This window comes from Akebia trifoliata, chromosome 15 (genome assembly GCF_017979445.1).
Source record: "Akebia trifoliata isolate Shusen 1 chromosome 15, ASM1797944v1, whole genome shotgun sequence".
In the NCBI taxonomy this organism is placed as follows: Eukaryota; Viridiplantae; Streptophyta; class Magnoliopsida; order Ranunculales; family Lardizabalaceae; genus Akebia; species Akebia trifoliata.
This window is the reverse complement of record NC_141389.1, coordinates 9,775,072-9,797,539: the sequence shown is the minus strand read 5'-3', so window position 1 is coordinate 9,797,539 and position 22,468 is coordinate 9,775,072. Positions and strand designations below refer to the sequence as shown.

General features: G+C 34.0%; 2 protein-coding genes and 1 long non-coding RNA gene across 3 annotated transcripts; all 3 read right to left on the bottom strand.

Moving 5' to 3' along the window:
• Positions 1-8,212: 8,212 nt before the first annotated feature.
• LOC147384278 (uncharacterized) lies at positions 8,213-11,764 on the bottom strand. Its single transcript, XR_015172682.1, has 12 exons — positions 11,675-11,764; positions 11,466-11,565; positions 11,202-11,306; positions 10,877-10,945; positions 10,723-10,794; positions 10,566-10,637; positions 10,039-10,120; positions 9,701-9,791; positions 9,540-9,620; positions 9,386-9,437; positions 8,676-9,115; positions 8,213-8,543 (listed from the first exon to the last, which is right to left on the bottom strand). It is a non-coding gene; the product is annotated as an uncharacterized LOC147384278 (long non-coding RNA).
• An 11-nt stretch (positions 11,765-11,775) lies between these two features.
• Positions 11,776-15,184, bottom strand: LOC147384277 (uncharacterized). The gene is made up of 7 exons (XM_086425727.1): positions 15,109-15,184; positions 13,750-13,806; positions 13,505-13,674; positions 13,110-13,406; positions 12,946-13,035; positions 11,998-12,294; positions 11,776-11,918 (listed from the first exon to the last, which is right to left on the bottom strand). Exons 2-6 carry the CDS (start codon positions 13,799-13,801, stop codon positions 12,016-12,018), a joined length of 888 nt encoding a protein of 295 aa, XP_086281853.1. The 5' UTR covers positions 13,802-13,806; positions 15,109-15,184; the 3' UTR covers positions 11,776-11,918; positions 11,998-12,015.
• Positions 15,185-15,221: 37 nt separating this feature from the next.
• Positions 15,222-22,165, bottom strand: LOC147384276 (uncharacterized). The gene is made up of 5 exons (XM_086425726.1): positions 21,751-22,165; positions 18,992-19,010; positions 15,828-17,480; positions 15,478-15,743; positions 15,222-15,386 (listed from the first exon to the last, which is right to left on the bottom strand). The coding sequence occupies exons 3-5, from the start codon at positions 17,475-17,477 to the stop codon at positions 15,368-15,370; spliced, it is 1,935 nt and encodes a 644-aa protein (XP_086281852.1). The 5' UTR covers positions 17,478-17,480; positions 18,992-19,010; positions 21,751-22,165; the 3' UTR covers positions 15,222-15,367.
• Positions 22,166-22,468: the final 303 nt, after the last annotated feature.

Sequence of the window (22,468 nt, the reverse complement as noted above, 5' to 3'; positions counted from 1 at the left end):
CAACATAACTACTAATAAAATCATACTAATACTAACCAAAACACAAGACATCCCACAAGCCTCCAACTTGTCAATTTTCTTTTGATTCAGACAAGTACCACAAATTTGATCATTAAGAAAGTGTTTCTCAGCATCTTTTAAAGTCTTAAATGACTTATAACATGTTCCAAGATAACCATCGACATACCTATAACACTTTTCCCAAGTAGAGTATATTTTTGACTTACGTCCAATGAACATGACATAGTATTTAGCCATCAAAATATACCTGCACAATAATGTTCGAAATTTAAGCCATCAAAATATACCTGCACATAGTAATAAGCTTATGTTTGCAAAACACCTACAAATGATTGTTCATAATCTAACAAAATGATGGATCATTATAATCCAATTGATTGTTTAAACATCTTTATAAATTAACAAAATAAATCAAAATCATATACCTAAGTAGTTATTTAGACATGTTTATTGACCAAAAAATATATAAATTTGTTTAAATATGTTCATTGACCGAAAAAAATAAATGTTCAGCCATTTGAAATTTCTAAATATTTGATCCTATGGACAATTGAATACAATGAATAAATACAATGTTAGAAGGATCTTGTTGACATTGAATTCATAAAAAAATAACTAATTTTATCAAAAGGATTTATATGGACACCTCAAGTATAATAAAAAGATTAATATTTCTCCAAAATATCTCTTTGAACATTTTATTCTATGGACACTTGTATACAATTATTTGAATATAATGTTAGAAGGATCTTTTTGATATTATATCATAATATATTTTATACAATGTCAAAATGATCTTTTTAACATTATATCAAAATGTATTTTATACAATGTCAGAAGGATCCTCTTGACACTATATTAGAATGTATTTTATACAAATGATAAGAATAAGGTAATATAATTGTACAAAAATAATCATAACTATTTTTCGAGTAGAAGCCAACCACAATTAGGACATCTGGAGGGGATACGATCACATCATTACATCTAACAGTCCATTGACTTTTATCAACCGTAGGATTGATGGAATCTTTGTATGTTTCTTGGTATTGAACAATTGTGAACCAATCCTTTGAGAAATCATAAAGTGACATTTTTCCTTGCTTGATGACAGAAATGACATGAAAGCATGAGAGACCAAGGTGATCATAACGACAACATATGCAACTCAACTTTCCCAGATCGATAACATATTTATTTTTAAGTACACCAACCTCATAAATATGCGTTCTAGTTTGACGAACATCCGCATAATTTGATGGAATATCAAATCTCTTAATTTCACGCAGAGCAAAAGGAATCAACTATTCCTTGAATGTTTTGCATTTTTCAGACCGTTCAAAAAAATACTTAGACAACTTAGTACTTGTTGCATGAATAAGAGTTGTAACCAAAAGTTTCTTTTCTAACTTTAGAATTTTATTCATATATTCAGATTTGTTCGTCGTCGTCGTTTGGTAAGAAAGTATGTTCTAGTCCATTTTTTCTGATCGGTGGCACTTAACCATTTGTAATATTTGGGTTGAGTGTTGCACAACCCAACATCTCATGGTTAAATGCTGAAATGCTATATATCTTTCCCCTCATCTAGATCTTCTATTTGGTTACGTTGTCCTTTAATTCAAGTAGGAAGTTATCACATAGGTGTCTTAAACAAAACCCATGGATGACGTTAGAAAATACAAAAGGGACAATCTCTAGAATGCCTAGGTGACGATCAAATATCAATACGAACTAACTTTCAATTCTAATAACTATATCTCCGAGGATTCGAAAAAATCATGACTATAAATCGGTATTTTTACTCTCAATGACTGCAAAGGCTAATGGAAAGACCTTGTTATTTCCATCTAAGCCAATTGCAACTAAGAGTTGGCCATGGTATTTACCTTTTAAGTGGGATGTATCAATCGATATAATACCTCATATATTATTTCTGTAATTTTTAATACAAGGACCAAAACTCCAAAAAAATCTCGCAAACCTATCTTCCTCTTTATATACAAGTACAGTAACGGCATCAGGATCAACACGTATTAACTCTATATAATACGATGGTAATATACGATATGACTCGTCCCATGAACCTACCAATTTTGATATAGCAAACTATTTTGCCTTCCACGCCTTATGATATGAAATTGTAGCACCAAAGTATGTTTTAATATACGTGATAATTTGAGCAGGTGTCATATTGGGGTATTTCTTCAAAGTCGCCTTAACTCGAATTGTAATCCAACGACTACTGGTCTACCTATGGTCATGGTCACGTGTTGATAATGCACACGTACGATTGGAGATTGACTTCTTTATTTCAAAAGTTGAAACCCCATGGAGTTTAGTAGCATGAATGCGCCAATGACAACTTTAGACAACACACTTGGTTGAGATCGTTGTGTTACAAGTCCTTATGGGTTCAATATGAAAATTTGACAATATCGCACACTCTTTCAAAGCTACTTGAAATAATTTTTTTGAACCATAAGTATTTCCAACTTTTAATTATATCTATCCTCTAAAATGATTTTCAAGAGAAAACTCAAGAATTTCATCATCGAAATCTGGGCTATCGTATCCTTTATTATAATCTTTTCCCTATATATTGTCGAATTCAACATCATCAGATCTTTTGTTAGAATCTAATCCCATGTCTACACTGCTACTAAATACTTCTATCGAGTTAGAACTATTGTATGAACTATTTTCCAAGACTTTCTTTTTGGACGAATTACATGACTCAAAATTTTCTTTTCTTTTTTTTTCTACGAGAGCAAACACCCTCATCTATATCAACATCCCCGCTATCAAACAGACAATTCATTGTAGAAGGAAAATTGTACCTAAGTATAGACATGCCAAATTTATAAATATTTCTAAGAAGATTAATTGAGGAAAGTAATACGAGTAGACATACATAGGAGTTGAACGTCCTAAAATATTGACGTGTACGTCTGGATTGGGGTGATTTAAATCTGGAACATTTCAATGTATAAGTAGATAAATTGAACTCCCAAATTTATTGTAGACATGACAACAGGAATAAAAAAATCAAGGAAAAAATATATATGATTTTTTTAGGTTTGAATCACCTTACCATATGCCTAGTTTCATATACAAACCTAATAGGTGTTGGAACTTGTCCAGTATCATTGCATCCCTTGGTTGGATTTGTTGAAATAAGATTATCTTAACCATTTATTTGTAAATGGGATTGAAAGAATAATTAGAGATGAATCCCATCAATATAACTTAGACTATAGCTAGTTCTTAATTTAAAATAAAATTAAAAAAAGAATGAACCTACTTGCACATCTTTGTATTTTCAACAACTTCGAAGGGACCACACTTGACTCTAACGTTTTTTCCCTTTTGCATGTGTAAAACAGTAAATTAATTGTATCAATCACAAATAAAACACAACAAATAAATTTTTTACTATAATAGATATGAGTTCATAATGTTCCGTACTTATTTTCAAATATATTCTATGCATGCATACGGTTGCTATCATTTTTCATTTCAACAAGACGTCAAGATTTCATGATGAAAACGTATATGGTTTGAGAATCTTCCGGTACTCCAAAGAACATCTCTTAACGTCTGCATCGTTTTCTATAATTATCTCAACAAATGGAGGGTTAATTCTATACAAGTATTTTAACTTCAAAATAATCTCATCTCGACCACATGCAGTGACTTCATACATCATGTCGATTAATATTTTAAATGAAATATCACATCCAATGTACTTATTATTGCATTTACCACTGTACTTAAACCCGTCAAATGGGTTTACGATCTTTCTATCGTGAAAGCATATCAACGAAATCTTCTTTTTATCAATTTATTAAATTCTCTTCCTACTAAGAGTGAGATTATTTGTAAACAAATGAAAAATTTATGAAAATACATGGAAAATTTTTTACACATTCTATTGAACCTTTAAGATGCAATACATCAAATACATTAAATGCAACACGATAATCAAGCTCTAAGACATTAACAATTGTAGTTCTAACTCATGAGAAAAATATCATCAAATACATCATCCAAAATTCTACTAAATTTCAACAATTAAATTTTAATAAAACTAAATAATGAAAAAATATCATTGCATTTCCTTAAACATTAAAAATCTAATATAACTCTAGAGAACCAAGAAATCCTTCTATGGTTGAACTTATCTAAACATGAAACCCTAACAAATCTAAATCAATCTAGAAAATTAGTCATTAAATCTTATAATGATGAAATTTACATCGATCCTAAATATTCGAAAAATCAAAATCCTAATTGTACCTAATCAAATTTACAATCTAGGGTTTGAATACCCTAAACACATAGACAAATAGTTTCGATTTAAATTTCTCACGATCTCCACAACGGAGAGAGATAGAGAGAGTGACTTGCAAGTTTCTCACGATCTCCACAATGGAGAGAGAGATGGAAACTTGTACGATCTCCACAATGGGGAGAGAGAGAGAGAGAGAGAGGTTGCATACCTCAATTTGAATCCTTCGACCTCTGCGGAAATTATTCGATGGAAACCCAATACAAATGACAGCAAAATAGAAATATGAAAGAGGAGAGGAGAATTTATTCGTAATTTCAGTCAAAATTAAAAAAAAGGGTATTTTTGGAATAATATTTTTTTTAAACTATTTTTACCAGTTTGGCAAAACAAATTATTTTCGAAGATGGTAAATTACCATTTTCAGAATTAATTGCTACAATTTACGATTTTGGTAAATAGTCAATTTTGGTGCATGTTTTGGTAAAGTTGCCTTTTCCTTGTATAGTCCGAAGAAAAAGATCTATGCTTCTGTGCACTTGCCATGTCAATTACATATGTTTTTGTCAGTCAGTTTGTCACGACTCAACCAAAAATTCTGCCAGCCTCTTAAGTTTTCTTTGGAGAATTTTGAGGCATGGTGGTATCCCATAGTTAGTCCAACAAATACCAACCATACCTATCTTGTCGGTAGAGTTAGACTTATGCACCCACGAATTGGACTTCACTCTATGATTTAACATCATCTCATATGTCTTTCCATCTCAGCAATGTGTGAATTGATGTGAGTTTTAATGTCACGCCAGATTGACTCAGTTCAATCATTTTGGCCACCTTTCACCAATTAAACCAATCAAAAGTTGGGCCTCAGTCTGATTCAAGTCTAAGGAATGAGTCAACTCAAAGGTAGGGGAAGGATGTCCCACACTCGAGGAAAATGGTCGGGAGACTTGTCTCTAGATCCACCTTCTTGGGTCAATCATTTGAAAAGTTTCGATAAAACAACGTGTTGATTGCACCAAGTAAACCATTAAACCAATTTCGTATATAGTTGAGTACGACTAGACTTAGTTGCCCCTTGTTTGAAAGAGTTGTACAATGGAAGTGTTAGTAAAGATGATATACAGTTAGACAAGGAAAGTCTTTGGGTCACCCTCTTAATTTTTCCTTGGAGACTTCTGATGCAAAGTGTCCTCTATCATTTCTCAAATTTCATGGATGCTAAGTAATGAAGATGAATGATTTCTTGTCTTGTAATTGTGAGACTTGACTATAGTAGATACCACTCACTTGACTATTGTAGACACCACTTAGACCCCACCTAAAAATTAACGATTTCTAAAGGATCATTTCTTTCATAATGGAATATTGAATTCATATAAGATTTTCTTCAAACAACACACTAGGAAAAATGTTCTGATCTAATGGTTAGAAATAGTGATCGAGTTTGATTAAAAGCCATACATGGCTGCCAAATCAGCCCTTGAAATCAATGGCTCAGCTACCTTGGTCTTCTTTTATATCTAATGAAATAAATACCCTTATCTTCAATATCTAGCAAAAAGAGCCCTTGTATTTTATTTTACTTTTTGCTTTGGCTGGCCGCACGTACCAACCACACCCTAGTACGTGTTCAGCATTTAAATATCGTCACTTTTAAGTGGATGGGCATATAGGACTCGAAGGTGTGACCTAGGGAGCACACCCAGTCACCTTTACCATCAGCTAGTCCCTGATGGTAAAAGAGCCCTTGTATATTTCTTTCAAAACAAGCCACATCTTCATGGTTATTTTTTTTTTACTCTTGTACGTATTTTTTTATTCGATCAATTCAATCTTATCTTGAATCCCTATTCTACAACATAACAATAAACCTTTATAGAAAACCGGATATTTTTTAACCAAAAGGCCGTTGTTGAAGATGATTGGTTTGAAGATGAAAAAATAAATAAAGCGTTGAAGATGACTAATTTTGAGGAAGTAAAATACATCAACTCAAGAAAAATCAATCATGAGAAGAAAAATTAAAACAATTTTTTGGGAAATTGAAGTGGCTAAGGATGGAAGAGCTTTAAGATGATTGGTTTTTGACGAGTTATGGTTTTGCAATTAAACTCATATCGAGTAAATTGCACATATTCCATTAGTAACATCATTTTCTACTACTTTTTCTTTTTAATGATTTTTTTGACATTAGTATTTGGATCAAGATCTAGTATTCCATTAATAATTTAGAGAAAAATTGCCCAAAACGTGATCAATTTTTGACGAAATTCCGATTCCTGCTTCCTGTTCATTTTAGTTCCCAGAACATGAGGTGTGAGATCATAGGTTTTTCAAGTGAAAATCTCACAGGTTTTGAGTGGCAACCTTGCAGGTTTCAAGTGACTATCTCATGGGTTCGCTACTGTTAGTGAGATCGTCACTATGTAAACCAATGAGATTCTCACTTTAAACTTGTAAGATCGTCACTTGAAAAACCTGGTATCGTACTGTTCACATTTTTGATTCAATGACCCATTATGGTTGCCCCAACCCTTATATCAAAAGAAAGTTTACTTGAGGCACCCTGTAGAAGAGATTTCCTTGTAAATACCCTTAATTTTTGGTCTATAGATTAGTACTACCCTTTTTGTTCACATTTTTATTTCTCAACGCCTCTCCACCTCGACACAATTTTTAAAGTACTCAAAATACCTTTTTTTTGTTCACATTTTTATCTCTATTGATTGTGATCCATTCTAACAATTGTGACGGTGGATGATAAATCTAGAATGATATATTCATAATTTTGAGGATTTAGAAATAACTTTCGATATTTTCCCCACGATTTGTCCTGACTAAAGATTTTTATAAGATCATTTCGTTCATGGTGGAAAAGTAATTCATCTAATCTTTTCATAGAGCCAATAGTGAAAAATAAAAAATCTTTGAAGTGGGCGCGATGGATTGAAATAATAAAGCATTCTGCTGCTCAATTATTTCGTTAGGGATTAGAAAGTCCATGTGAAGTCCATGTGGGCCCATGGACATATAGCGCATGGACTGAGGTCTCCACACCATCTTGTTTTTTTTTTTTTTTAAGGCAGATTTACCAAAACATACACAACATTTCGAATATTTACCAAAATGGTACATTGTAGCAATTAATTCCGAAAACAGTAAATTTACTGTTTTCGGAATTAATTTTTTTACCAAAACGTTAAAAACAGTAAAATGTAATTTTTTTTTTTACCAAAAATGCCCATTTTTATTTTTTGACTGAAATTACGAAAATAAAAGTGATTTTGGTAAAAAAAAATTATAAATACATATGATTGTTGGATTACCGAAAGAGAGTGAATCTTTTTAGGTGGATTTTCATTTTTTTAAGGTTAAAATTGTAAATATATATGTAAAACAAAAAAAGGGTATTTTCGGTAAAAAAATATTTTTTTTTTTACTGTTTTTACCATTTTGGTAAAAAATATTAATTCTGAAAACGGTAAATTTACCGTTTTCGGAATTAATTTCGAAAACTTTCACTACGTCATATTGCGCCAAAAACGACTGTCCAAGACAGTCGTTTTTTTAAAAAACGACTGCCGCTTCAGTCGCAAATGGGGTCGTTTTGAAAGGAGTGGTTTTTTAATTGCGACTGTCCAAAACAGTCGGAAAAAACGACTGTCCCAGACAGTCGGGAAAAAACGACTGTCTATGGCAGTCGGAAAATACGACACTTAACAGTCGGACAAAACGACTGTCTATGGCAGTCGGGAAATACGTCACTTAACAGTCGGACAAAACGACTGTTTTGGACAGTCGGGAAGGCCGACAGGTAAAACGACTGTCAGATCTCTCGTTTTTTTTTTTATTATTTATAAATTTAAAAAAGAAAAATCAATAGCTAAAAAGTGCAAATGGAAGACCAATGTAATAATTTTTTTTATTACAAAGAATGTGTGAGATCCAATTGAAGACCCAACAATGTCACAACAAATTAATGGCACAATGAATTTGTGGGTTTGACCCAACAATCTCTTTCTCTACTGTTGTTGTTATAGGTTGAACTTTCGATCGAACTAACTGTATTTTGGTGACTCTCTTTGCTGATCTGACAATTCTCTGGCTACTCTTTCATAACTGTATTTTGGTGACCCAGCAATCCTCCTCCAACTTCTTTGACACCGCATCCAGACATCATACCCACATCGGCAGATGATGAGGACTCAACACTTGTCGATGTAAAAGGCTGTGAAGATACCACGGACACAGAAACAAAAAGATCCATAAATATTACAAATAACAAGTAATAAATCAAGAAAGAGAGTTGCTGACTACAAGACATCACAAGAAATTAAAAGATAGACAGATGAGAAGTTACCTGGAGTAGTTTCATGGAAACAGCAAGGTGCAGGAGCATGTTACCATGCCGATCCATCTTGTTTCATCTGCTTCAACTCTCTCAACAACCATTCAAACGCATCACAGTGTTTATGTTCCAGAGTAATATGAAGAACTGTTTTACCCGAAACTGTTATGACTTGAATAGCTTCCGGATAAGCCAAGAGAATTATTAACATGTTATCGATTCTCCCTGTACTGGCCGCCCAGTGGAGTGGGGTTCGGTGATCATCCATACCTTTCAGCTGGCATAGGTTGGGCACTAGAAATCTAGCTGCAACCTCCACTGAAAATTCGTAAGTGCTAAAGACACGATCAACTGGGCTTCTAAGTATGGTTACCACTGAAGTTCTCTCCTTTGGTAGCCTGGACATCATGCTATAGTCGTCATCAGTAACCATCAATCTGCAATTTGGTTTTCTGCATACAAAACCAGAAAAACTATTTACAGCTCTTACCATACCATGTTCTACTTATTTAGAGCAAAAACACAGTCAGCAAAGCAAATGCAGATCGACGACTAGTTCAATAAAACAGCAGAACAGCGATGTTTGATCAAGTAACTCATAACATCAAGATACGACTGAGAAGCATCTATGGTTCTGTGCACACCAATGTCTGAAACAATGTCAATTTCAATGTTACTCCAGTACGACTCATAAATAAAAGTGGAGAACCATTGGATCATACCAGATGTGTCGTATAGACAGCAATTCCCCTTGTATGAGCCAACTAATGCACCCTTCACAAGTCAACAAATAGAAATCCTTGAGCCACCGAAGACCATTAAAAAAAGTTTCTAGAATGACCATAAGTGAATACAAGTCATCAAACATGACTAAACCTGGCCATCGGGTGTATAGCAAGCAGCAGTCACCATCTCATGTAGATCATTCCAGATATTACAATTCGAAGAGATAGAAAGCTTCAAGGCCAAGGACCAAAGTTAGAACATGAAGGATTAGTAACATAAAGAATTCCATTATGAGAACACATTACACTCACCATAATCACTGTGTGAGAAAATTTTCAAGCAAGAATTGCTACCCATATGCCACATCCGAACTGTTTTGTCCATTGAAGATGAGAGCAAATACTGAAAATGAATGTGAGTTCAGTCAACCTTATTGAAGCATTGCAATGGGCAGAAACTTTATAGCATTATTGCAGGAAAGGCTCAAAATATTATTTCAATACATATTCTAAATGTTATGGTAAATAGTGAACATCAGAAACATACACCACAAAAGAAACAGTGGTAAACAAACAAAGGAAGATGACAACAAAGAACCAAAAGGGGAAAAAAAGCAAATAGTAGAGAGCTAGGGAAAAAAGGCACATACTTCCCCCACGATATGTGCTGGTGTCATTTGCCCTCCTCTCCTCAATGTGTACTTGCCGTCCACCAAGCTGTATTGGAGATGCCTACAGAGAATCATAATATCATAATTCAGCATTATGGTAATGTCAGCATTATGGTCCAGATGAGTCAAGTTTTATTTGAAATCATGGATTAGACATTTTATAAATCAGGCAATATACATTCCAAATCTTGACACAGTGAGAAATGCCCATATTCAAAAAATCCCATAAACGATATAAAATTGTGGGATTTATACGTCTACCATAACAAAGTGGTAACATCCTAAAATTATTCGAGAAGATAACAATTAGACAAATACCCATATTCAAATAATCCCATAAACAATATAAAATTGTTGGATTCATACGTCTACCGTAACAAAAAATTATTAAACCAAACGATTAATCAGTAGTAACATGCTAAAATTATTCGAAGATACACCAATTATACAAATACCCATATTAAAAAAAATCCCATAAATGACATAAAATGGCTGAAAGATCTTACATTTCCTCTATGTCAACCAGATTTCCAAGCTCTGATGGTAGAACTCCAGAGAGTTGGTTGTACATCAAGGACCTGGAAATTAAAATTCCACTTAGATGGAGCTCTTAAAGATTTTCATTACAGAAAATTGAGAAAAAAAGGGAGAATCAGAACTCACAGAGTTCTGAGAGTTTTGATGTTTCCGATTTCTTTCGGAATTGGACCCGATAATCAGTTTCCCAAAAGGGTGCTGCAAGTGATACCTCTCTGTTAATTGTAGAAAACAAAAGCATTGATTTGCTAAAGTAAGCCATGGGGATAAGTGAGCTTACATGAACATCAATTGCATTGAACCCCATTCTGGAGGAATTGTTCCGTTAAGGTAGTTGCGGGTGAGATCACTGTGAAGAACATTAAAAACAGAAACAGTTAATGTTATTTAACACACGGTGCACATGTTGGCCTCACTAGAGTTCTTTCTGTATCATAGCATAAGATTGACTTATATTGAAACCACTCGTATTATTACACGGTGTTTGGATGATAAAAAAGGTTCAACTAAAGCAAGATTAATGAATCATACAGATGTTACCAAGGTTTCAAATAATATTGTAGGATGGTGTGTTTTAAATTTCATAATATTTACATCTGACTTACTTCCATAGAGAGCATGTTTTCAAAACTTATCCAAAATTGAGAAGTATCGACTGAATTGTCTTGGCATCAGGCACACAATTCTCACATAGACAGATCTGCCTTCACCTGAAAAGATTCAAGAATACAGGGTCAAGATTCCACACAATTCTCCTTAGTATTCAATATAAAAATCAACAAAGCTAAACATTTTTTATAATAAAAAGATGGAATTTTGTAATTTGTTTTTTATTTCTGGGGGTACCTCCAATTCCTCTGAAAGTTTACCTTTAAACAATAAAAATATAAATGAAATTTTTTTCCCATTGTGAACTCTCATTCGACTTAGTGTCTGCAGTGCTTCATCTAACTCTTTGAACTCAAAATCCTGTTGAAACAAACCATGACAACCAAGCATTAACTTTATAAATCCATGACAACCAAGCATTAACTTTATAAATCCACACCACTGCAAATTTGATGTCATATAATTTTACCTCCTCCTTGGGACCATCCTTTTCCCTCCTCCTTTATCCGGGCTTGGGACCGGCAATGTAAAACATATAATTTTACATTGGCGGAGTTAAAAAGGGGTTAATTAACAACAATAAATATAGTTAAAAGAAATCGTAAAACATACGTAAGTAAAAAGTCTATGTAGTGAAATTAAATGTACCAAAAACTAAATATACCAAAAATTAAAGTCTAACTCTCGATCTGACATTAGATCTCTTTCTGCATCTGCATTTGTATCAATACAACATTTAAGTATATATTTTTAATAAGGAATAATGTAACTACATATACGAAATTAAATTACCTTTTTTCCATTTCTTCATCAATAAAATTGTGTCCTGAATTTGGGCCATTCAGTGACATCTCCGATTGTCAAATCTTCAAAAGTTCCTTCCCCACTTTGTAATTCCACACTCCCAACAAGGATATCATCAATAATAACATTGTAACAATCTGGATCAGTAGCAGACACACAAGTCACTCTCCCTACGGCAATAGGATCACACGGCTTTCGTATACGGAGCAGCTTACAACGGCCTCTAGCTGTTTGCGCAGTTGATCGATCTGATTGTACATCCTGCTGTGTTGTATCGTGTCTCGCCTATAAAATTGCAAAACAATAGATGCAATATAAATATTTTATAAATTCCAACATTTAATATGAATGAAATCTACTATTTAATTAAATTAAAATTTATACTTTTGAAGAACTTCCAATATTAAAGGAAGGTTGCATCAATGTTCCAGTTTGGGCATAAAAAAGCAATTTCTCTTCTAATAACTTGCGTGCTCTAGACTCCTCTTGTAATCGTTCTGTCAACTCCTCAAACTTAGCATTAAACTTAGCCTCCAAGTTAGCCTCGAATGTTTGATGTGATACTTGTTGATCTTTTAAGGCTTTTTTTAATGGAGCTGTATAATGCATGGAGGTTTTGGAAACACCGAGACCCATACCTCACACAAGACCTCGATTATCACGACCATAAATCTATTAAAAAAAGAATAATAATAAATAAGTAATGTTAATACTTTCAAGAGACATTAAATAGACTAATTAAGAGTTTAAATAATGCACATACTGTTGCAACTGGATCATGGTCCAAATCCCTATGTACACTAGAGGGATCAGTATCAATCATCCTATCAATCGCTTCTTACAAATTAATTGAATAATAAATAAAAAATAATATTTAATTTAATAATTTCTTGGTGCAATTAATATCAAATGAATAAATAAATTAATTATTCTTACAAGTTGTTGTTTATCAAGCCCATCCTTCTTAGTATGGGTCGCAAGAAAGACATCTGTTCTTGTGATCTCCCCATTAGGATTTTTTTCTCTCTGTAAGTAAGATAAGTAAATATATTAGAAATAATTAATATGTTTACTAATTTATGCTTATAGTATAAACTTACCAGCTCTTCGGCAATCCTTGCTTGGCCCTTTCGGCCTGAAGTGTGTGTAGTCTTTTGTGCTTTCCTAGCTTTTTTCCCATTATGCCTTAATGTTTGCACATCGGGTCTCGAACACTCATCAACGAAAATTTCCCAATCTTCTTTCTTCACGTATGGAGGTATATGAATTTTTCTTTCTGCATCTGTATTATATTTATCATATACCTCACAACGAAGGTAACTTTTCCAATCTTTCCATAAGAGATTGGCCTTTTTAAGGACCCATTCTCTATTCTCATCTGAAACAGCATATGTATTCTGCAAGGAAGATAAATTATTTTAAATTAACGGTTAAAATATGCATAACAAATAAACAAAATAACAAATATGTAGAACAAATAGACAAAAGAACTCACCTTTATAACTTCCCACATTTGATTTTTAAAATCATTGGGCACATTGCTCCATTTGACATAAATCGGTGATACATAAGTCTTCACAGCACGCCCTATAGATGTAGATAATTTGTTTGAGTTTTTCCCAATAGGTTGCCCATCTATACTAAATTTCACAGGAATACGTGCACCTGTTACAAATAGTCGATGAGTTACAAAATCAAACATCTAATAAGAAATACAAAACACAACAATTAATAACATACTCTGAGAAGTAAACCCATGAGAAGTAGATGCAGATGATCTATCGCTTGACATAGTACCTGTCAAACAAATACAATAATTATAAGAAACTATATACATTTATAATTAAGATTAACATGCATATAAAATAGATTTGTTAAAAATAAACAAAATGTCTAACCATTGATTACAAGCATTGTCAATCATCATTTTCTATGTTATCATCTTCTATGATATCATCTCGTAATGTTGTTGTTAAAACATCTTCATTCATTCTTGCCTCAAATACAAAGGGGTCTTCGTAAGAGTCCATGTCTCGATTCAATCTCTTCGGAACTTCCAAGACAACATGCCAATCATCCATAGGTCTACTATGATCTTTGCAATAGAATATTTGAGTTGCTTGAGAAGCAAGGATAAATGGCTCATCAGTTTCTCTTGTATTTTTCATCAATCTTTTAAAATTAACATAAATCAAATTTGTTTCTGGATCAACTGCATATCCATTTGCGTCTTCTATGCGTACCCAGTCACAATAGAATACTGTAACTCTAAAGTCATGATAATCAAGATCTAAAATCTGTTTCACAATGCCATAGTAAGTGACTTCTTCATTCACCAAATTCGTATCCCTGACACTTGACCTAAAACTAGTTATGGCTTTCATAGAGACCCCACTGTTCTGTGTTGTTTTATTCATTTCTGAATCTGCTGTACAAAAAAGATATCCATTTACTGAATATGCACTATATGAAATGGCTTCAAACTTCGGCCCATCAACAAGTCTTTTTAGAGGACAATTTGGTTCATTTTGTAATTGTTGTCTGAGCCAAGGAATGTAATCCATTGTCTTTTCTTGTCGTAAATTTCCTCTCCGAATTTGACTGTCGAATGTGTGGCTCTGAATATAAGTAGCATACTTCCTATGCACGAAAGTAACGTGAATGTGTTATATAATCTTTAACATAATGTTCAAGTTTATAAGAAAATCAAATTGTATATACCTTTCCCACTCAGCATTTTCAGGCGATTGGCGAAGTACCCATTTACGTGCTTGTTGGTATTGAACATTTTCAAGAATGCAAACCTTCCCTTTTTTATCAATAGGATAGGGTCCTTCACTACTAGCATCCATTACTTTCTCACATACTTGTTTTTGGCATCCTTTTCTATCATTGGGCATGTAATTCATGGCATACATCATTGCCTCGTCCATGAGGAAACACTCAGTAATAGACCCCTCTGGATATGTATGATTTAGTACGTATCGTTTGTACGTTTTCATCATCCTGATATACATATGTCGTCGAATATTAAAACTTGGCGTTAAACTTATTAATACAATATAGAAACATATACAGAATATAAAACTTTTTACATACCTTTCAAAGGGATACATCCATCGATATCTAACAGGTCCACAAACTTGGGCTTCCTCTGCCAAATGCACAACAAGATGTGTCATAGAAACAAAAAATGACGGCGGAAAATACTTTTCGAACACACATAATGTTTCCACAATGCGTTCTTTCATATTAGAAAGTTCTTCACGGATGATCTCCTTCGAACACAAGACATTAAAGAATACCGATAACTGTCGAATAGCAACGCGCAAAGCTTTATGTGTCTTGAATGCATGCATCAGCAAAACTGGTAATAACTGTTGCATGAGAATGTGATAATCATGAGACTTCAAATTTTTTAACTCATTATCCTCTAAGCTCACGTTATGTTTCCAGTTTGCACTATACCCCATAGGAACCTTCAAATTATACAAAGTCATACAAATTAACTCTTTTTCTCGTCGAGATAGTACGTAAGGAGCTTCCGGGTATGTCAACTTGCCATTCTTTTCTACTGGCCACAATTTTTTTCTTATTCTCATATCCTTAAGATCTTGACGAGCTTGAAGATCATCCTTAGTCTTATCTTTCGTGTTCATAATTGTTGCAAAGAGATTTTCTGTTACATTTTTCTCCACGTGCATTACATCCAAATTATGACGAATAGGTAGATCCTATAGGAATGAAATATTATATGTTAGTTACAACCATCATTATATAGTATAAATCATTAATATTTTAAAAAAGTTATAACGTACCTTCCAATATGGTAAATCAAAAAAGATCGATCTCTTAGACCATGCAGATGATTCATTTTCATCTACAGGCCTTTTCCGCTTATTGCCTGGTACTTTTCCAAATTTTGTTTGGATATTTTCCATATTTTTTAATACCTCAAAACCACTCAAACGCCGAGGATGTTTTCTATGTTCTTCATTTCCATTAAATTGTGATTTTTGACTCCTGAAAATATGTCTTGGATTTGTTAGAAATCTTCTATGTCCCATATAAGCAAACTTTTTTCCATGTTTTAGCCACAATGCCTCTGTCCCTTCGCTACAAACAGGACAACCATACTTTCCTGCAGTCCTACAACCCGACAGATGACCATACGCAGGAAAATCATGTATTGCCCACAACAAAATTGCTTTCATTGTAAAATTTTTCTTTTTATGAGAGTCATATATTGTTGTTCCACTAGACCACAATTCATTCAATTCTGCAATCAATGGCTGTAAGTAAACATCAATATCATACCCAGGACCTTTTTTTCCAGGAATCAATAATGTTAACATTGTAAACTCCTTTCGCATGCATAGGGATGGAGGTAGATTGTACGGGACAATCATAACAGGCCAACAACTATAAGAATTGTTATTATTCCCAAAAGGATTGAATCCATCTGTTGCAAGTCCTAATCGAACATTACGTGCTTCAGCAGCAAATGTGTCCCACTTACGATTTACTTGTTGCCAACAGGAAGAATCTCTTGGATGACGCATACTTAATTCATTCAGTACTGAACCCACATCTTCATGCCATGTCATATTCTCTGCAATCCACGGTATATTGTACATTCTTTGTAGTCTTGGTGTTAATGGAAAATATCTTAATTTTTTCCACGGTAAACGTGAACTTCTCAATTTCAAATCGTTTATCGGCTTCCATCTACTTTCACCACACGTAGGACAACTATCCTTATTTTCATGTTCTCTCCAGTATAGTATGCAATCGTTACGACATGCATGGATAATCTCGCACTTCATACGCAAAGATTTGACCATCTTCTTAGCAGTGAAAGTATTATCTGGCAAAGTGTTATCATCGGGTAAAATCTTTTTAATTAATTGTAACAACTCTGAGAAACTCTTATTAGACCATTGATGTCTAGCCTTCATGCTCAACAAATCAACTGTCACGGATAATTTTGTATTCTCAATTCGACAAGACGGATATAAAGGTTGCATTGAATCCTCTATCAATTTCTTGTATTGAATATCCTCTGGTAAATCATCATGAACTTGAACATCTTCTTCATTAACCTGAACATCTTCTTCTTCATTAACTTCAACCATTCTTGGGAATACATCTTCATTACGATTACTAGTAAACGGACCAATATCGATATTGACATCACTTATGGGGCTTTCTCCGTGATAGATCCATGTCGTGTAGGAAGTATCTATACCATCACATATTAAATGTGTATGAATATCCTTAAGTGTTTTCTTTCCTCCTAAAAGATTACGACATTTAACACAAGGACAACAATACCAATCATCACTCCCCAATTTATGGGTATTATCTCTTATGAATCTAAAAAACGAATTAACTCCTTCTAAGTATTCAACAGATAGTCTTGGTGCCGTCATCCATTCTTTACTTGGGGGTGTAGACGAGGAAGACATTTTCTACGAATGGAAATAAAAATAAATTTATTATTGTGAAAAAATGAATAAAAAACTAAAATAAAAAGAAAATAAAATAAAATAAATGTCAACAATTAAAAATATCAAATACTATTCTAAAGAAAACAACCCACATAAAGTGAGTTATTGAAGGTAGGACGACAATGACATTTATACGTACCTAGAGCTCATTGATTCTGTATATTACAACAAATACATGGGGAAAATAGCATATATACGTACCGATTTAGTAAAGTGAGACCACCGATTTAGTTAAGTGAGACCTTTTTATGTGGTAATTGGGTACCAACCAAATCAGCTTTTGTTAGTTTCTTGTAGAATCTAATTTTTCTTTATAAGTAAAGTTTTCTTCTTCTTCTATTGGAATGTGTGTGTGTTGGGTTGATTTGATTCCTTGTAGAAGTCAAAAAAAGGGACTTTGATCAATAATTCAGTGTTGGTGGTGAGTCACTTTGGTTAGTCACTGACCAGCTGCAGTATGTGTGGGTGGGAGAGGGTTCATGAGTCAGGTAAGAAGATTTTGGACTAGGAAATGTATACATACAAGCTATGATGGGGGTGTATTCCACACTTGGGTTGTAATAGGGTCAGTTGATGCTCAAGTTCTATCATTCCTTTCAAGTTTGTGTAAAATATCTGCTCTGCTCTGATCAGTTGTTGTCATATTGGGTCTCTGTGCCTCTATTTTCATTGCCTCTTGTCATTTATGTGTTGTTAAAATGAACATCTTTTATTGAGATTAAACACAAGTCTACTTTTAAGTAAGTAAAAAATAAAAATAAAAAATCAGCACAGCACTGTTTTGGGTTAGTTTGACAAACTAACTAAAAAACTCATTGACATGGCACATGTAAGAACGGTCGATTTTTTTCCCTCAGCATACACAACTGCACATGTTTATTTTGAGTTAGTTTGTCAGGTTGAATTAGAAAAAAATCAGCACTCTTTTAGGTTTATTCATATTTTTATTTTATTATATAGTATTATCCTTGAGTTCAGTCTTATATAGCATGTAGCAGATTAATGAAAAGTGATTGGTATGCCTATTTCTTTTCTTGCTAAAAGAGATTAGTGTTCAATAAGTAATATGTGATCAAGGGAGATTTTAAACCTAAATCATGGTACATATCAAGTGCAATGATTTCTTAATGTATCCCGAGGCAAATGATCTAGTTTCCTATAATGGATATGTTTGTTTTGCTAAAAATTTTGACTAACAATAAATGAATTGAGATGATAAATTTAGTAAAGAGTTAGGATCCCTATCTATGTAATTGTCACTTTTATGAATTGAAACCCTAAATTAAAACTTAAAACTTCAAGAATGATTGGCACTAAACTGAAAAATACAAACCAGAATGCCTAGCACCCACAACCAATTTATGTTGCGTACATAAGCTACACGTGTTAGACATTTCCTTGCTTAAGAAGAAAAGGACTGAAACATAAATTAAAGGGAGGGGAAAAAAGAAAAAGAAACAAACATAACATACCTGATACTTGTCTGCCCACCTGTTTCAAAGAAACATACAGTAAATGTAAAAAAAAATAATCTAGAATTTGATGAACTACAATTGCAGAGAAAAATAAGTATCAGAAAATTCTTCATATACAATATGAATAGTAGAGGTGATATATATATGAGTAAAAACAGTCTTAAGCATGAAATTTAGGATTCAAAAACTATACAAGACTGTCAGGCTGGACTGTAAAAATGTTACTTCATTCCTTAGGTTGGCTGTGGACTGCACACCAGTTGTAGTAATTCTAACCAAGGTTCAAAATATCAGAATGCATTGGCTGAGACCAATACAGAAAATTGAATGTTTTGGGAATGCATTTGAATTCTGATTTCGTCAATGTGTCGAGACTTGCCAGATCTGGATTAACAGGTTTCAAAGGCACCAAGGGATCAGAATAGGTAACTTTCTAGACCCAGGCCAATGAGGTCTTAAAGGTACCATGAAAAACATTCGATGATCCACAAGACCCGAGTCAACGAGGAATTAAAGATACCATGAGAACAATCTGGGCAACCTGATGGACCAGACTAGTGAGGCCTGAAAATTGGTATAGAGAACATCGTAGGGGACATGCTGACCTTTGGCCAACGAGGCCTTCAAAAATGCTATGAGAACACAGGTCAACCTACTAGAACAAGCGAAAAAAGCTCGTAAAGATGAAAACAGAACAAAATGGGGCAAGCTGTTATCAGCCATAGTAACGTCCCCTTCACATTAAAATACCGGTCTCAAACCTGAATAAAGGACCAATGCCTTATAAGGTTGGCAATTGGTATAAAAATCCCTCATCCCCTAACATGAACCCTAATCAGTAAACTATATTCTATATGAGCTTTTCAAGTAAACTATATTTAGTCGTAATTATATATCGATATAGCAGGTTCAGTGGCACATATGGCCACGAGTGTCATCGATATAATTCAAGTATTTAGTAAGACTTAACAAGTATGCTTAGCACCTCTAAAATGGGTTTCACAATAATTAATTAAAATTGAAGGACAAAATAGATAAAATGGAGAAAAGTGAGGATTAGTTATGATCACTTTTAGGCACGGTTTCTGATGCTTGCTTGCACTTAGAAAATTCATTTATAGCTCAATGTGTGACCATGTGCTTTCTTCTTTCTTTTTCTCTTTATTTATTTCTTCCAGACAGCCTATGAACGTAAAGAATATGGAGCCTAGAGAAGTAACCATTAAAAGAATAAGAAATCATAGCATGTAGCATTGATTCATGAAACAATGATGATCCTAACCATCGATCAATTGTATTCTATTTGTACGACCCATAATGTGATGGGAACATTTATAATATTTGAAGACGCAAATAATATGGGAGAGTATAACTAGGCCTTAAATACAGTATAAAAACAGGATGAATTACCTGTAGCCCAAATTAATGAGGACTTGAAGATGCAATAAGAATGATGCAAATTACTGGCCCCAGGCTGACAAGATGCCACGAGAACCTACTAGCCCCTGACCTTCAAAATCTTAAATATTCTGTGAGAATAATGCATCCAACATACTGTACCTAAGCTGGGAAGGATTTACTGACGCCATGAGAACAGCATTGGCGATCTGCCAGATTCAGGCCAACGAGGCCTTAAAGGCATTAGCAGAATAACATTAGCCACTTGCCGAAACTTGAGAATAGTATGAACAACCTACTGGACTCAGGTCAGCAAGAACACAAAGATGTCATGCAAATGCCTGTGCGACCTTCTGGCTAGTGAGATCTTATATACACCATGAATAGTACAAGCCTTGAGAACAATGCATTAACTAGAGCTGGACTATTGAACATTTAAAGAACCAAAGAAAACAATGCGAACAACTTGATAGTCCCGAGCCAACAAGACCTTAAGGATTGTATGAGAATAGTGCCAAGAACCTATTGGACCTAAGCTAACGAGGTCTTAAAAATACCATAAGAACAATGTGGGTGACACACAAGACCCGCACTAATGAGGTCTTAAAAATGCCATGAAAACATCATGGGAAATCTGTTGGATCCAATCCAACAAGGCCATAAAAATGCCCTGAGAATATCATAGGAAACTTGCTAGAACAAGGCCATTGAGCTCTTGGAAATGCCATGGAACACTTTTGACAACCTCATGCATACTCATTCACGACTTTTTGAGGTGATGAATCTACCGAGGGGACCTATCATAATAAAGGAACACATGATTCTCATTCAGTCAAAATGAGATGGTGATTTCTCTAGAAAGGACAAATTTTCTCAAGAATGGACACCTAAGTTCATAAATGTGCAAGACTAGTCTAAAAACCAATAATTCAGATCAATTCCACATTGTCTGATCAAACTTCCCTACATATCAGATCTAGCTCTTACATCTCTTTATAAACGACATAGATCCCACTGAATTTGAGCAGAGCCAATGTTAATGAGTGGAATTGAAGAAAAAAAAATTTGCAAACAAAATTGAAAAAAGTAATGGATCTTCTAAAATTTTCAGAAAAAGAGGCATATTCAGATCTCAAATTGATGAATATGAAAGATAATCAGATCTAAAATTGAGCTTAAAGAAGGGTAATAAAGGCAAGAACTCATGTTCAAAACTGAAATTAAAGAGACATAATAGCTAGATCATGATATAAAACTCCATAAGCAAACCCTAAAACATGCTTTAACATTGAAGAAAACATTTTAAATCCTAAATTAATTAAGGAAAATCAGAGATTCAATAAAAAATTTTAACATACCTGAAGATTCGATCACAAACCAAGCAAAGGGAGGGAGATCGAACAAATCACTAAAACCTTCGATCAAACTCCGATCGATTCTGCCCTAAATCACTAAAACCTTCGATCAAAATCACAGATTCTGTAGTGAGAGATCGAGCACAGGTCCTTCGATCAAACTTCGATCGATTTACCTTCTAGATCCAAACTTAGAAGAAGACGATTTCAAACTTATTGAAATCGGGATAGCGTCGAGTAAGAGAGAGATAGATTCGACAAAGAGAGAGAGAGACAGAGAGAGAGATTCGAGAGAGAGAGAGAGACAGAGACAGATTCGAGAGAGAGTGAGAAAAGCGACGGATTCGACTGAGAGAGCGAGAGTGTAAGTGAGATACGAGCAGAGAGAGAGAACCGAGCGAGAGAGACGGTCTGAAAACGAATTTTTTTTTTTTTTTTAGAGTCGCTATTGGCACCCCAAATTTTACTTATTTCATTGAAACGACGCTTAAACGACGGTTAAGAACTGTCGCAATTAACGACTGCCTTTAGCAGTCGTTTTTAGCGCAAATGGGGCGTCGCCAAAACCGCAATATGACGTAGTGTTTGCCGTTTTGGTAAATTATTGTTTTTTAAATCCCTGCGATCTGAGACCACCAAATATTAGTAATCGGTACAAGAAAATTGAGAAATAGCAACGACATTTAGCAACAGCCAACTTATTTACGTCGCTACCACTCGG

Bases quoted from the DNA above. Each gene is read 5' to 3' on its own strand.
- LOC147384276 (XM_086425726.1), bottom strand. From the start codon at position 17,477: ATGTCTTCCTCGTCTACACCCCCAAGTAAAGAATGGATGACGGCACCA. The intron at 15,744-15,827 runs GTACGTTATAAC...TCATTCCTATAG, and splicing joins TTGATTTACCATATTGGAAG to GATCTACCTATTCGTCATAA.
- LOC147384277 (XM_086425727.1), bottom strand. From the start codon at position 13,801: ATGTCAAGCGATAGATCATCTGCATCTACTTCTCATGGGTTTACTTCT. The intron at 13,407-13,504 runs GTGAGTTCTTTT...TCTTCCTTGCAG, and splicing joins AAATGTGGGAAGTTATAAAG to AATACATATGCTGTTTCAGA. The intron at 12,295-12,945 runs GTAAGAATAATT...GCAATTTTATAG, and splicing joins GGCTTGATAAACAACAACTT to GCGAGACACGATACAACACA.